Source organism: Bombus affinis, chromosome 9, assembly GCF_024516045.1.
Source record: "Bombus affinis isolate iyBomAffi1 chromosome 9, iyBomAffi1.2, whole genome shotgun sequence".
In the NCBI taxonomy this organism is placed as follows: Eukaryota; Metazoa; Arthropoda; class Insecta; order Hymenoptera; family Apidae; genus Bombus; species Bombus affinis.
In genome coordinates this window covers 14,078,176-14,091,006 of record NC_066352.1, presented here as the reverse complement: position 1 = coordinate 14,091,006, position 12,831 = coordinate 14,078,176, and the positions used below count along the sequence as shown (strand labels likewise).

Sequence of the window (12,831 nt, the reverse complement as noted above, 5' to 3'; positions counted from 1 at the left end):
CTATGTAATATAATGCTTATGTAATATCTCCAAATGCTCACAAACATTTATGAACATTGTATGCGTCCGGTGAATACGTGGGTTTTAACGTGTACCATTAGTCTTCTGTATGATTACCACGTTTATATTGTAAGTTGAATCATAAAATGAGTGCCATGAGTGATATAAAACAAATGGATCTGTTCTTTTAGCTTTGCTATTAGAAATGGTTTATATTAACTGGAAAAGTATATCGTCTTTTCTAACGTTCTTAAATTTCAGGCTTTCTATGGCCTATGTTAAATGTGTTTCTTTTTTGGTGACTTGTGGTTGATAGATAGTAGTTGTTGATAGGTTGTGATAGATAGTAGTATCAATTTAATTTTTGACAAAATGAAGTATAATGTTTTTGGAGTATTATTTAAAAGTGTGGACAAGAATTAATTTGGTACTATTATCATTCAGACGTGAACAACTTATGGGCAATCTATTTATAAATATATATATATAATATTAAGTATGTAATATGATTAATGATAATGATCATTTAAAAGTAACGTTAAGGACCAAAGATTTAATAAGTTTTTACAAAAATGCAGAGAGCTTGTTAAAAGCAATTGTAAAAAGGAAACTTTTATATGTTCTTAAACAAAGTGATCATTATAATTGCAATAAGTGAAAAGATGTATTTCAAGATCTTTCCACTTGATATATAGGTACAATAATATAATTAGAAGGTATTTACTTGGATGAAAACACAAATGATTGTTTAAGCAACCGATGCGCAGGAACAGATTTTTAGCAATATATCGCTATTTTCGCGTACTTGCCTTCGCTATACGCTAACATCTTCGAAATAATTGAGAAATAATCGAACTTAAATCACACAGGGTGTGCAGTATTTTAAAATTAACATCACATATTTAGGAACGTCGTGTATTATTTTATCGAATCTTTTAAGTTTCACTAATTACATGTATCTCTGCCATTTTTTCATCGTATTAGTATGTTTATCTCATTACGTGTGCAACAGGATGCTTGTGACTATAACATTTATGGGGTTGATAGTTACTTGCATTATCAGCATTGTAAAAATGAACTCATACTCGTCAGATTAGCGCGAATGAAAGGCTAGCTTTAATATGTAATATGAAATTTTTAGCATGAATTTAAGTTGTAATAAAAAAAAAAAAAAAAGAATAATAAGGACAAAAATCCATGACAGTAGCCTAATAAAGCAAAATATAGGCCTAAGCCAATGGTACCTTATGTAAGCCAGCCAGTGTACATACCATACCATTAAATCATTAAGGAACAATAAATTGTTGTGTACACAATATTATATACAATCTTATACAGACATATATATATATATATATATATATATTATATAAAAATATTATATGTAAGTTGTACACATATTTAAAATTATGTTATTTGATTATTAAACAATTATACAAAAACTATATATATATGTAGTTATATTAAAATATACCAAATTCAAATTAGCCTAGGTTACATTTGTTAACATTATCATTATAGTATTATAAGCGTTAATTCTTATAGATATCATTCTATAGGAATAATAAAAAAGAAAGATAAAGGCAAGATATAAATTAAAATGTTTATTTTGCAATTGTTAATTAAATATATTTGTACATTATTAAGAGAAATATTTGTTATTTATAATGCTATATTTTAAGAATTTCTGTCTAAATTAGAATAATTTTTGATTCCATACTTTAATGTTAGACAGATATAGGATGGACATATAATGCTTTGAGTGCCAAGGTATAAAGAGATTGACACTTATAATAAGTAGGAATGTCTTTGCTAGAGTAATGATTGCTCTAGCATAATTTTTTCAAAACCTGTGGGTGGGGGATGAGTAAAATTATCCAAAATTAAGTCTAAAATGGCCCCATCATCCACTATAAAGGAAGATTATTTTTTTTTAAACTTGTTAAAACATTACTATATTCTTTTAGTTTGAAAATAATTACCATAGAGTACTGGATACACGGTTCCCTTTATACCCATTACTGGAGCACCTATCGGTTTTCCATTTAAGTAGAAATTAAGTTCTATGTGATCATAAGATACACCCTGATGAACAAAAGGTTATTAATTTATGAACTGATATATCCCCCAGTAATTTGTACTTACGATAATATCTCCTTCTTGGACTGGACTTTGAATCTTATGTATTTCTTGCTGATTATGCCTTACAATAGAATCAAAATTGAGAGCCCAACTTTCTTTATCATTTCCTCCAGTTGTAACGTTCAGATCTGTAGATCTAGTGGCTAATCCAATGGCCCATATACCACCTTGTTGTATTTTAATTTCAAAATAACTTTTACTTTGGACAAGAGGAGCATTTGTTAAGGCACCACCACGACCACACACTCTTAGACCATTTTTTACTATCACAACTTCATGTCCTACACCAATTGGATAAATTTTGTTTAAGCACTGCTATTTCTCGTAAAATTTCTTATCGTTAGTATAGATTACGTAAAAACAGAACTCTCGTTATGACCGGAATACATAAATATCATCAGTGACACTAAGTGCACATCCTTATCTTGCGGAATGGTTAAAAACGTAAATTTTATGCAAATACAATGATATGATTACTGTTAACGTTCTCAAACACTATTATTAACGTTATTTCAGTAATAGAAGGTAAAAATTACCCATGTAGGATGTATCTAAAGATATAGGATTTGGTCCTCTCTTCTGTGTTTGAGTTGCGGCGAAGCCAAGGCCGTCAAAACAGTTTCTCAAACAGCAAAACATCATCTTTATCCCCTTTCCTTTTTGGTTTGTTTAGATGAACGCACAAAGCATTGTGACACTGTTAGGAGAAAAATCCTTTTTTCTCCCGTATAATGAAACGAACGAATCGCGTTATTTACTTCGATTACACCGAAAATATTACACACCATACAACGCGTAGATATGATAGTAAGTTAGTGCTGCGCGTATTTCAACGTTGAGACTGCACTTTAAGCTTCAGTGTGTAGGTAGATGCGTAGATGACAGAAAATGGCTTCCTCCCAAATTTATGCAATCAATATTAATATTTCATTTACGTTTTACAGGTATGTTTCATTTTTTATTTAATGTAATATCAGGAACCGCTTTTAATTTTAAAAATTATTGTCGCATTAACTAATATATGCTACATATATTGCATGTATGAAATTTAAGGTTATATTTAACCATCTCATAATTTATGACTCTGTTGGAATAAAATTCAAACGTTAAATTTTTAGGTTAAAGTGTAATTAGAATTGAAACTTGATTTAATATTACAATTGAATAGGTTTAACATTTATGAAATATCTTAGACAGTAATAAAAAATAAACGAGAAAACAAGAAAAGAGAGAAAAACATATTTAGTACCAAATGGTTATTTATTTACTTATTTTATACAACAGAAAAATTTATTTATATCCGACTGGGGTACAGCATCTGTAATAAAATAACAATATTAACAAATTTATACTTATATATTACGTAACTAGGTGAATCATTAAACAACTTACAATTCTGATACGGTGGCCCATAGCTTTAGCTGGCAGATTCTTCTTAAACTTAGCACGCACTGAACCACTGGTTCCATGTGGCCGGGTTACTTTACCCCAAATAGCCCTAACTTTTGTTTTCCTACTTTTCTTGCCAGGAACAGGTGTCTTATTCTTTGCCTATGAACGATTAACATATCACGATTACAACATTGTTTGACTTATATCTATGACTATATATCAATTCATATTCTCATGTACCACAGTACAAAATTAAAATAAAAGAATTAATGGAACTTAATAGAAGTTACCTTATATACATAAACACATCGTTTTCCTACATAAAAATCTGAATCCCCTTTAGTCCTAGCTCCTTCAACTTTAAGTAATGCTGTGTGTTCGTGTTGATTACGAAGCCCTCGTTTATATCCTGTGAAAATGGCCTTTGCATAAAGACGTCCGTGTCTTTTGAAAGGTCTCTTTTTCAAAGGAGGAGGCTCTACTGGCTTCTCCTTTGGTTTCTTGACTGCTTTTGTTTTTGCCTTTGATTCAGCAGGTGCGTCTGCCATTTCTAACAGAAGAAATCACGTTTGTAAAATTCGGAATTATATTGCTATAATAAATTTCATTGCACAAAAAATCCATCTCGATTAAAATAATCACGCGTTATGACATAATTATTAAATAAGATCTAAAATTAATGCACTGTTGTAGGTTATGTTAAAGTAATATTTGAATTCTAGGTAAGAAACAAAACAAAATTTCACTTTAGTATTAAAACAAAATGTTTGTAACACGGGCTTTTTATAGAATTCATGAAAAAGTATCTAGCGTTAAAATATTGGAATTTCACAGCTTTTGTTGTCATACGGCTGGAAATGCCATGCAGAGATAGAGTCTTAATCCATTGAGATCAATACGAAATAAGCCGAATATGACACTGAGAATAATTATATGGCGTTACGAAACAATTAACAACAATTTGTAACTATTATTAATCTGTCAATTTCATTAATTGTATATATTTTAAATAATAAATATGAGAGTCTGACACTACGAAACGTACCGTACGTATATCGCGAACTAAAAGAAACAGGAAACTGTAGCCCTCTTACGACAAGAGTATGAAATACTCAGCTCGATTGTATGGCATATGGTATTGTCAATCGAGTACTAGTTTTGTGCAAAAACAGCAGATGACGTTGAGTGTTCCATAACGTAGCAAACGGTGTAAATTAATAAAGATTTAAATCGGATTTAATCATGATTTAATACTCGATTATTGTTTGAAACTATATAGTAATTATAACAGACGAGAATCGGATTGTTCATCAATTAAGCATCAGCCACGATGCAGGTAAACATTCAAGTTCGTATGAAATTAAGAACGTAGAAAATTTTCATATATTATTATTTTAGTGAGTAATAACCTATAAATTTTTAAATTTTATTACGAGCTATACATTTAGGGGACTTTTTGAATATTTTTCTCTTAACTTGTCTCGCAGTTCAACAATTTATTATTTGTTGAATTATAGCTGATTATACATAAGTATATGATACATTATATATAATATATTATATCATGAATGGAACGAATACGTACATAAAATTTTACAAGACACTAGATTTGTGCCACATGTACGTCGTTGGCACGATTACTATACAAGTTTAATAATTTAAGTTTTAATTTTGAATATTAACGATTTATGTTAAGAATGACGATTTATATTACATATCTAACAAGCTCTAGTCATGCTCGGTATTTTATGAAAATAATAAGCATTTCAATGCATATATATATAATTATATATAAAAAGATTGACCATCCATTGTTTGAACTCGTCTTTATTTAAATCGGCATGCTAACGCGATATTTCTAATATTTTTTCTAAATCATGCGAATATTTTTTAGAATAGAAGATATTTCAATTCTTCACATCTACCTAGAATTTCCGATTCGTTCAAAAAATTAAAATTCACGGTTCACTTGAAACTGAGTGTTTTGGAATTAGTGATTAATATCTTGCAACATACATAGAGTATGTCTAAAATATACGAATAGAATTTAGACGTTTGCTTTAAAATATATCCAATGTATGTAAAAACGACGCAGAAGACCACAGATGAAGTTCTTCACCGCTGCAATGCGAATATTATCCCTTCCATAAGCATTTGAAAATTCCTCTTTTGCAGTTTCCATGTTTTTCGTTGAATTCTCGCGTCGCTTCGCCAAGCACAAAGCGCAAATGAGATATCGCACGACGCTTTTTGCTCGCATTTTTCTACGTGATTAAAGTCAAGAATATTGTGTACACTCCAAATAACGGACGCTTTGTTCCACGAAATTAGCACGTACTGGCGAGCCAATTCAGCGACATGGATACGTCCCGCGGAAACCGGGGAGGGAATGGTATGAAAGCAACGATTCATCGATTTTATAGTACAATCCTTTTTGTCCTCGCTGAGATCGAATATATCGCAACGCAAGTAACTCGTTTGTTATTTCGTAATACTCAGTACACAGTTCCGAGCGATACCAAAATCACAATGAAAAACGGGGGAGGCTAAATTTTGTGAAAATCTGCAGTTCGTTGTAAAAATCGTTGCAAGGCTACAAATCTCTAATTAACCACCGAGAAGAGAAGCTATCGAACGTTATTCCATCTTATAGGAATCATTAAACTAAAGCAAACTACTCGACACTTTCCAAACATTCGCACAAACCTCGCTCCGAAACAACGAAAAATTCCACTTTGCCTTCGCCAGCCGATGGAAAAAAGCGCGAAGAACAAGAACAACATAAAAGCGGAGAATATTTCGTTTCCAATGAGAGTCGGCTCTTTACGATTCGCATTGTTCGCAGACGTGCTCGAGCGTTTTACGCCGATGGAGCGTACTTAAAACCACCGATATAAAAGCGTACGTTTATTTTTTGCGTTAAATCTGGCAGGCGAGCCCTTCGTCAGTCCTGCGAGCCCGTCCAATTCAATTCACGCCAACTTTCGATTCCTTTCGTTACGTCTTTTCGATCTTAGGATGGGACTTCTCGTAAGAGCGGGCGTTTAGACGCGGCGTTCCTGGCCGAAGAGAATTTTTTAACGTAAACGTCCAAAGACCGGTTAATGCATATGCGCGTAACAGCTTGCATATTTGATTACTTCGACGTGTTGGTGTTCGGAACGACAGTTCATCGGAACACGTATACGCTGTAACGGTATTTTAACGCATAGACAAACGCGTCTGACGTTTATGGGAAATCCTAGCTTTATTTCTTCGCGACGACAGTTTCTTCGCGTCGCGACAGCCTAATTCCCTCAGATATAATATTTTAGGATAAAAGCCGGCCAGGGAAGAAGTAAAATCGCAGAACAACGCCAGGTCGGTGGATTTATGTCGTTCGTGCGCGGGTCAAGAACAAGATTTACGATCGAAGGGCCGCCTATTGCGGCGATCTCGAGGATGGCATTCAGAATCGCGAGAATTATCGGGGAATGTTCATCATGCTCATCGTTTCTCTAAATTTCTTTGATACATAAGACAGGAGTCTATGAACTTCGTGGTTCCCCGAGGAGGAGAAATAGTTTTGGCGAAGTAAGTTTGGAACTCGGATTTTTGTCGAGCATCTTGCGATCTCCGGATTACTTCCGGTTGGTTACGTCGTTGCATTGTGGTTAAAAGAGGGTTGCACGTGTTCGAAATGGTGGAAGTAGCTTAAGAAGATACATACGTTGAAGGCACGTATGTGTAAGTAATGGTGCTGGTAATGGGAATTTGTTGTGTAATATAGTTGCGTGGGCGTATGGAAGAATGGAAGCGTAGAACGTGATAGTTTGGGTGAAAGATGAAGGTTGATGCATTGAGGTCTATTTTGTTACTACTGTGAGATCCAAACTTGGTTTGCATGGAAATAATTTTCAGTTACGATATATCTTATCTTAAACGGGTTATTCGTTTATTACATATTATTATAAATTATATATTAACAATTATATCATCGTCGTGATATAATCTGCTATTATTAAAATATTACGAGCTATAAATTATCTTTGGCCCGTCATTTGAGAAATTGTTCATTCATTTTTGTCACTGATACATATAATTTTCATCTGTACGTGTAACATCAATTCTTTCCTTTAATCTATATATCTTTATATTTGTTTCACGATAATTCACGATCTACTTGTAAATTAAAAAACGATCGTTTCGCAATCTACATACGCGTGGCGTGCCAAAAATCTCTTAAAAAGCACATCTCACAATCCGAAAACTCACGAGAATCATCTCGTTAAAAACATCTCTCAAAATAAAAGAATCGGCAATAATGACAAAAATCCAGATATTTCTATTACTTATATTTACAGTCAACATCGATATTCCATTCTATTTCGCGAACGATTTTAAACTATAATCACTACCACAGACACCCTGTGAATTACATTCATAAGTTATTCCGTTCAATGTCCAATACTGTCAATATTCCCGATTCATCGCGAAACCTGTACACTAAACAGAAAGCCAGCTAGCTCAAACAACCCGATACAATAGCGCTTCTATTACGATTAAACAATATAAGCGCATCTTTCTCTGCTCCAAGACTCCGCTGCGATGGCAGCCTTCAATTTCACGCGTCGAACGTGTCAACGCTTGGATCGATCAATACAATCGCTGGCGATCTCGTTCCATCGGGAGGCATATCGAAGTCTCGCGTGATCGTCGCGGGAGCGGCGAACTGTTTGCTGAAATTCTCGTTTCTCGTCAGGCTGAATCAAAGAGTGAGAAATATATACAGGGTGTCGCATATTCGTGACTCTTCAGCTTTCCAAGGGAGAGGTGAAAAAGCGAACTGAAGCGTTCACGAAAGGTCGGAACAAGATGCTAGTGACAATACGATTGAAATTCGAAGAATCGCAAACATATAAACGTTGATCACAGACAAAAGTGTTCTGCACGTATTTTGCGACAACCTGTAGGGAGAGAGAGAGAGAGAGAGAGGAGCATCAAGACGCGGATACACACGTATCAGATTCGGCGCTCGTTTTATGCGTTACACAGTGGCGAATAATCGGAGCGGAAATTCAGCAGGCATTGTTTCTGCTGGCGCAGTTCACTCGACGCCGCAGACTCTGTCATTCGAGCCGGTCGTTCCTGCTCGTCATCGTCATTATCATTGTTATCAACCCCCTCCGGTCGACATCGTCGTCGTCTGCGCCCGCTAGATACGCGACAAATGACGATTTCACCGGCTGAAACAGAGAGCACCTATTTCATTTTTCTTCTGGGGGTTGTTCTCTTCTTCTTTCGGTTTCTATCTCCCTGCGGTGGTCGTTTTCTCCTCGATATCTCGTCTTCCCGTCGATCGTCTTTATCTCGCTTGCCGCAAGAGAACTTTTTGCGGTTGGTCTTGGATCACACATCTTTAGGTTAAGGTTTAAGCACGATCCTCACTGATTTTCGGGTGATCTTCAACGTCGATTTTCGGTTGATTCGAAAGCCATTTCTGATTGCTAGAGAAACAAGTTCGTAGGTACAGTTATATCTCGTGTTTCGAGGGTTCGCGCGGTAATTCGGCGAAAGAAGAAGCAGAATGATCGTGAATCGTAGGAATTTTTATTCCGCTTTTCTCGGTGAAAATCAAGGACAGGGTTATCACGCGATCCCGACACTAAAAATGTAAAATTTGTAAAAGTAGACTCTAGTACGAGGCAATGTAATTCTATACGATCCTATTCAACTATAGGAAACTAATCTAGTTACTATCATGTAACAATTACCGTGCACTCGCATCTTCCATTTAATTAGCGAACGCACGCTCTTACGTTGTCTCCGAACATTTGATCTAAAATTATTATTAAATTATTACGTCCCATAGCCATCGTAAATGTTTCAAATCTAAAAGGTACACCGCCTTTCAAAGTATGCAACCATCTCGATCTTCGAATTCACGTTCTAAATTCTCCTTACTTCTAACACCACCGGCACCCTCGTTCTCCCACAATCATAATCCAGCCCTGTTCGATTCATTGAACCTGTCTTCGTCGCTCTTCGATCGTCCCGTCTCCGTCGGGATGCTTTTGTGCGTCTCCGTCCCACCCTCTCGAGGGACGCAGGAAACAATGTCATCTATCTTCCGCTGTGATCCACGTCCGGTGCATCGTGGCGAAATTACCGGTACTAATACACAGTACCGTCGTGTCGCCGGGCCACGTGCATTCACGGCATTCACACACGTAGCCGGTCCAACTGGTCCAGATGTACCTACTTATCTGCGTGTATCCTCCCCCGGCGCCGCTTTTCCGGAACCACGAGGTGACACCAGCAGGACGCCATGTTGTCGCGAGACACCTGATAGTGTTGCATTTCCGCGGAGACGTACCTGTGGTTCTGGATCGCGTCTCTTTTTCTTTTTTTCGTCGATGCGACGTTGTGGTCGCGCGATTGTTTGGGATCCGAGAGTGATTTATGGTGTTTGATAGAGGAGGCAGGAGAGGCGAAAGGAACGTCATGAGATAGGGACAGAAGTTTGGTTACAGGATATTGGGTTTGTCCGTACATCGAGTTGAAGTATTTTAGTTGGAATTCGTAGTTGAAGTTTGAAATTAAATGCACGCGCTGTGCACAATAATATGCGATACACGTGTTTCGTTTATTTCAGTCGAATGAAAATTTATAGCCAATAAATTCAATGATTCTTCGATATAGTCGAACAATTTCGACCATACGATTCGTCGATGATTCTTCGATGTTTCGGTGTGATTTATGACGTTTAATGAGAGGATGAGAGGAATTCCCAAGGAAAAAGGGATGGATCGAATATCGGTAAACGATTTGAAAATCTGAGCAAATTGCAGTCCCCTGTATATCGTATTGAAATATTTCGTGTACACGAGTTCACATCATATTAGCATCCTCGCAACTTTTAAATAAGTTGTCTCACGCAAAGTTTCGAGAATGTAGTTTTTCGAGTAGAAGTGCCCTAAAAGTAACTAACTACGCGCTCTAAAAGGAACTAACCTAATTTCTCCTTTGAAGAGGCAGGAGTAGAATTCTTTAGGCACTCCTGTTGAATTTATCGTCGAATGTAATGTCCCGGCATTATATATACGACACGGAAGGGCTTCGTACGTTCACAATTTTATCTATCCATCTTTATGGGCACTTCTCCTTGTCTTAAAAGCACCTGAGAGAAGTTCGTAAAGGCCGTGCACGTAAAGTTTCCACTAAGATAATGGCCATGATATGACTTTATCATGAAGCAGTTGTGTTACTTAAAAATTCTCATATTGCAGACAAGTGTTTCCTTGCTGTTGTCATGATCTAACGTTTCCCGATTGCGGCTATTTCGACGAGAATTCGTGGAAGAATATTATCGTCTATATAGTTCACGCAGGAGAAATAGAATTTTATTAAATTTTACATGCTTGAAGAATTTTACTAAACAGTCTTAGTAATAAACTTGGAATAAAAATCGAAAGAAGAAGAAACGATAGTATTTTGTAATCAACCGTTAAGCAATGACAGTCTTCTGAAAGTTCTCTTTTAGTAGTTCAAAGTATAGAGTCGAGAATAATAATTGTTAATGGGTTGTTTTATGCAGGTGCTTAATTTCCTGTAGCAACTTTCTCGGCTAACTTTGCTGTCGTTATAATTTTTAATTTAATTAATCAGAAACTTCTTGCACGAAACGCGGGTAATGCTCTTTTGATTTTTAGACGAACTGTGACCTGAAATTAGAGATGGCAAGAAGCAGTCATAGTTATCATTAACACGATCCTCGAAATTTAATATTTATCGAAAAGGAGGAATAGTCATCTTATCCATATGTTTTAACCAAATTCCCTGCTTTACTAATACAGCGTGTAATCGACTGTTCAAACTTTGTAAGCTTCGAATACAGTAAAGAATAAAAAATCTACATCTCTTTAGCTGCAGTCAAGTTTCAGGGGTGAAATTACAGTGTCAAAGGATTAAACATCGATAACAAACGTTCGTACGATAAATATCCTACCAAAATCATAGCCATTTCGCGTTCAATTCTGCAAACGGCATCCAGAAACGAGTCGCATCGAAATAAAACGTATATACATAAAAGCAAAGGGAAAGGGATAAAGATATAAATCGGTCGGAAGGATGTACAACCGACGATGCCAGCCAAGATAGATTCAAGGGACGAATCCCTCTAACCTTGCGTTTCCGCTCACCTGCTCCTTGTGGACAGTTCGAACCGGGATCCATCAGCCAGATCACAGCCAGGTCCGATAATACCATCGGCGGATACATGGACGAGCTGTCATAAACTTAAAAAGAGTATGTCGGGCACGTATGACGAGAACCATCGGGATCCATATGCGGCTATACTTCTTCGTACGTGGCACAAGGTGGATGGTAGCGTGTAGGGCGGAAGTGGAAGGCACCGCAGGCCTCGAGAAAGCTCGAAAAAGAAAATGCGAGTTACATTTCTTTTCTGTGCCCCCGAGAGATTCAATATTTCACCCCTTAGCGTCGGTAAAAGATCCTTACGCTCGAACTTTCTACGAGAAATTCACCCTTTCCCACCTCAGTTTCTTCGTGTCCGCCCTTCCGGTACTCGCGTACATGTACACGTACGTTCGCACATGTGTGCGCGTTTGTAGCGATCGAAAGTTTGAACAGAAGTCTCGTTCGCGCTAGTAACTTCCGTTTGATTCGTTTCGTGACCCAGATAGGCGCGAGACGATGATTTAATTTGTACGTTCGAACGGTACTCGCGTGCTCTTCAAAGAATTTGGAAATTACGACGGTGGTCTTGGGAGATTGGTCAGGTGTTTCTTCATCTTACGTAGCGTTTAAACGGTTCCTTTTTTCTATAAGTTGATACGAAAGTTCGGTAATTCTACTTGTATATAATCCAACGAAGGGTAAAAATTCACCTTACTACGCTGCAAACACGAAAGAACGAAGGAAACTTCGCCAAACGTTTCCACCGTCTGAACAACAATTCATGAATACCCCCACTTACTCGTTCAACCCCAACAAAACAACACGCGAAGCAACATTTCACCCCCATAAACCGAAACTTCTTCCCGGTATATACCGTGTATCTATATCGCTTTGCAGTGCCATTTTGCTCACCGTAATCGTTACAGGTTGATTTATCGACACGTGGCTTCAAATGCGATTATATCGCCGTTCAACTGCTCCGGTTGTAAGAAGCGTTGTACAGTGGTACGAGGAAACGGATGAACCTAGTGCCACGTATTCCGGTCTCGTGCAACCGTTTAACGTTCTTACCACACTAGGTGCAGGCTACAGCTGTAGCTTGCTTATTCGGCTAGGAAT

At 36.8% G+C, this 12,831-nt stretch overlaps 2 protein-coding genes across 3 annotated transcripts; both read right to left on the bottom strand.

Annotated features, from left to right (window-relative positions):
• Nucleotides 1–1,589: 1,589 nt before the first annotated feature.
• LOC126920408 (SPRY domain-containing protein 7) lies at nt 1,590–3,025 on the bottom strand. Its single transcript, XM_050730750.1, has 4 exons — nt 2,679–3,025; nt 2,146–2,423; nt 1,983–2,085; nt 1,590–1,910 (listed from the first exon to the last, which is right to left on the bottom strand). The coding sequence occupies exons 1-4, from the start codon at nt 2,782–2,784 to the stop codon at nt 1,813–1,815; spliced, it is 585 nt and encodes a 194-aa protein (XP_050586707.1). The 5' UTR covers nt 2,785–3,025; the 3' UTR covers nt 1,590–1,812.
• A 358-nt stretch (nt 3,026–3,383) lies between these two features.
• LOC126920411 (60S ribosomal protein L35a) lies at nt 3,384–4,671 on the bottom strand. Of its 2 annotated transcripts, none has more exons than XM_050730756.1 (4): nt 4,580–4,671; nt 3,825–4,084; nt 3,535–3,693; nt 3,384–3,460 (listed from the first exon to the last, which is right to left on the bottom strand). In XM_050730756.1, the coding sequence occupies exons 2-4, from the start codon at nt 4,080–4,082 to the stop codon at nt 3,437–3,439; spliced, it is 441 nt and encodes a 146-aa protein (XP_050586713.1). In that variant the 5' UTR covers nt 4,083–4,084; nt 4,580–4,671; the 3' UTR covers nt 3,384–3,436. The 2 variants fall into 2 exon arrangements, with proteins under 2 accessions (XP_050586713.1, XP_050586712.1); XM_050730755.1 differs by lacking the exon at nt 4,580–4,671 and adding an exon at nt 4,315–4,396.
• Nucleotides 4,672–12,831: the final 8,160 nt, after the last annotated feature.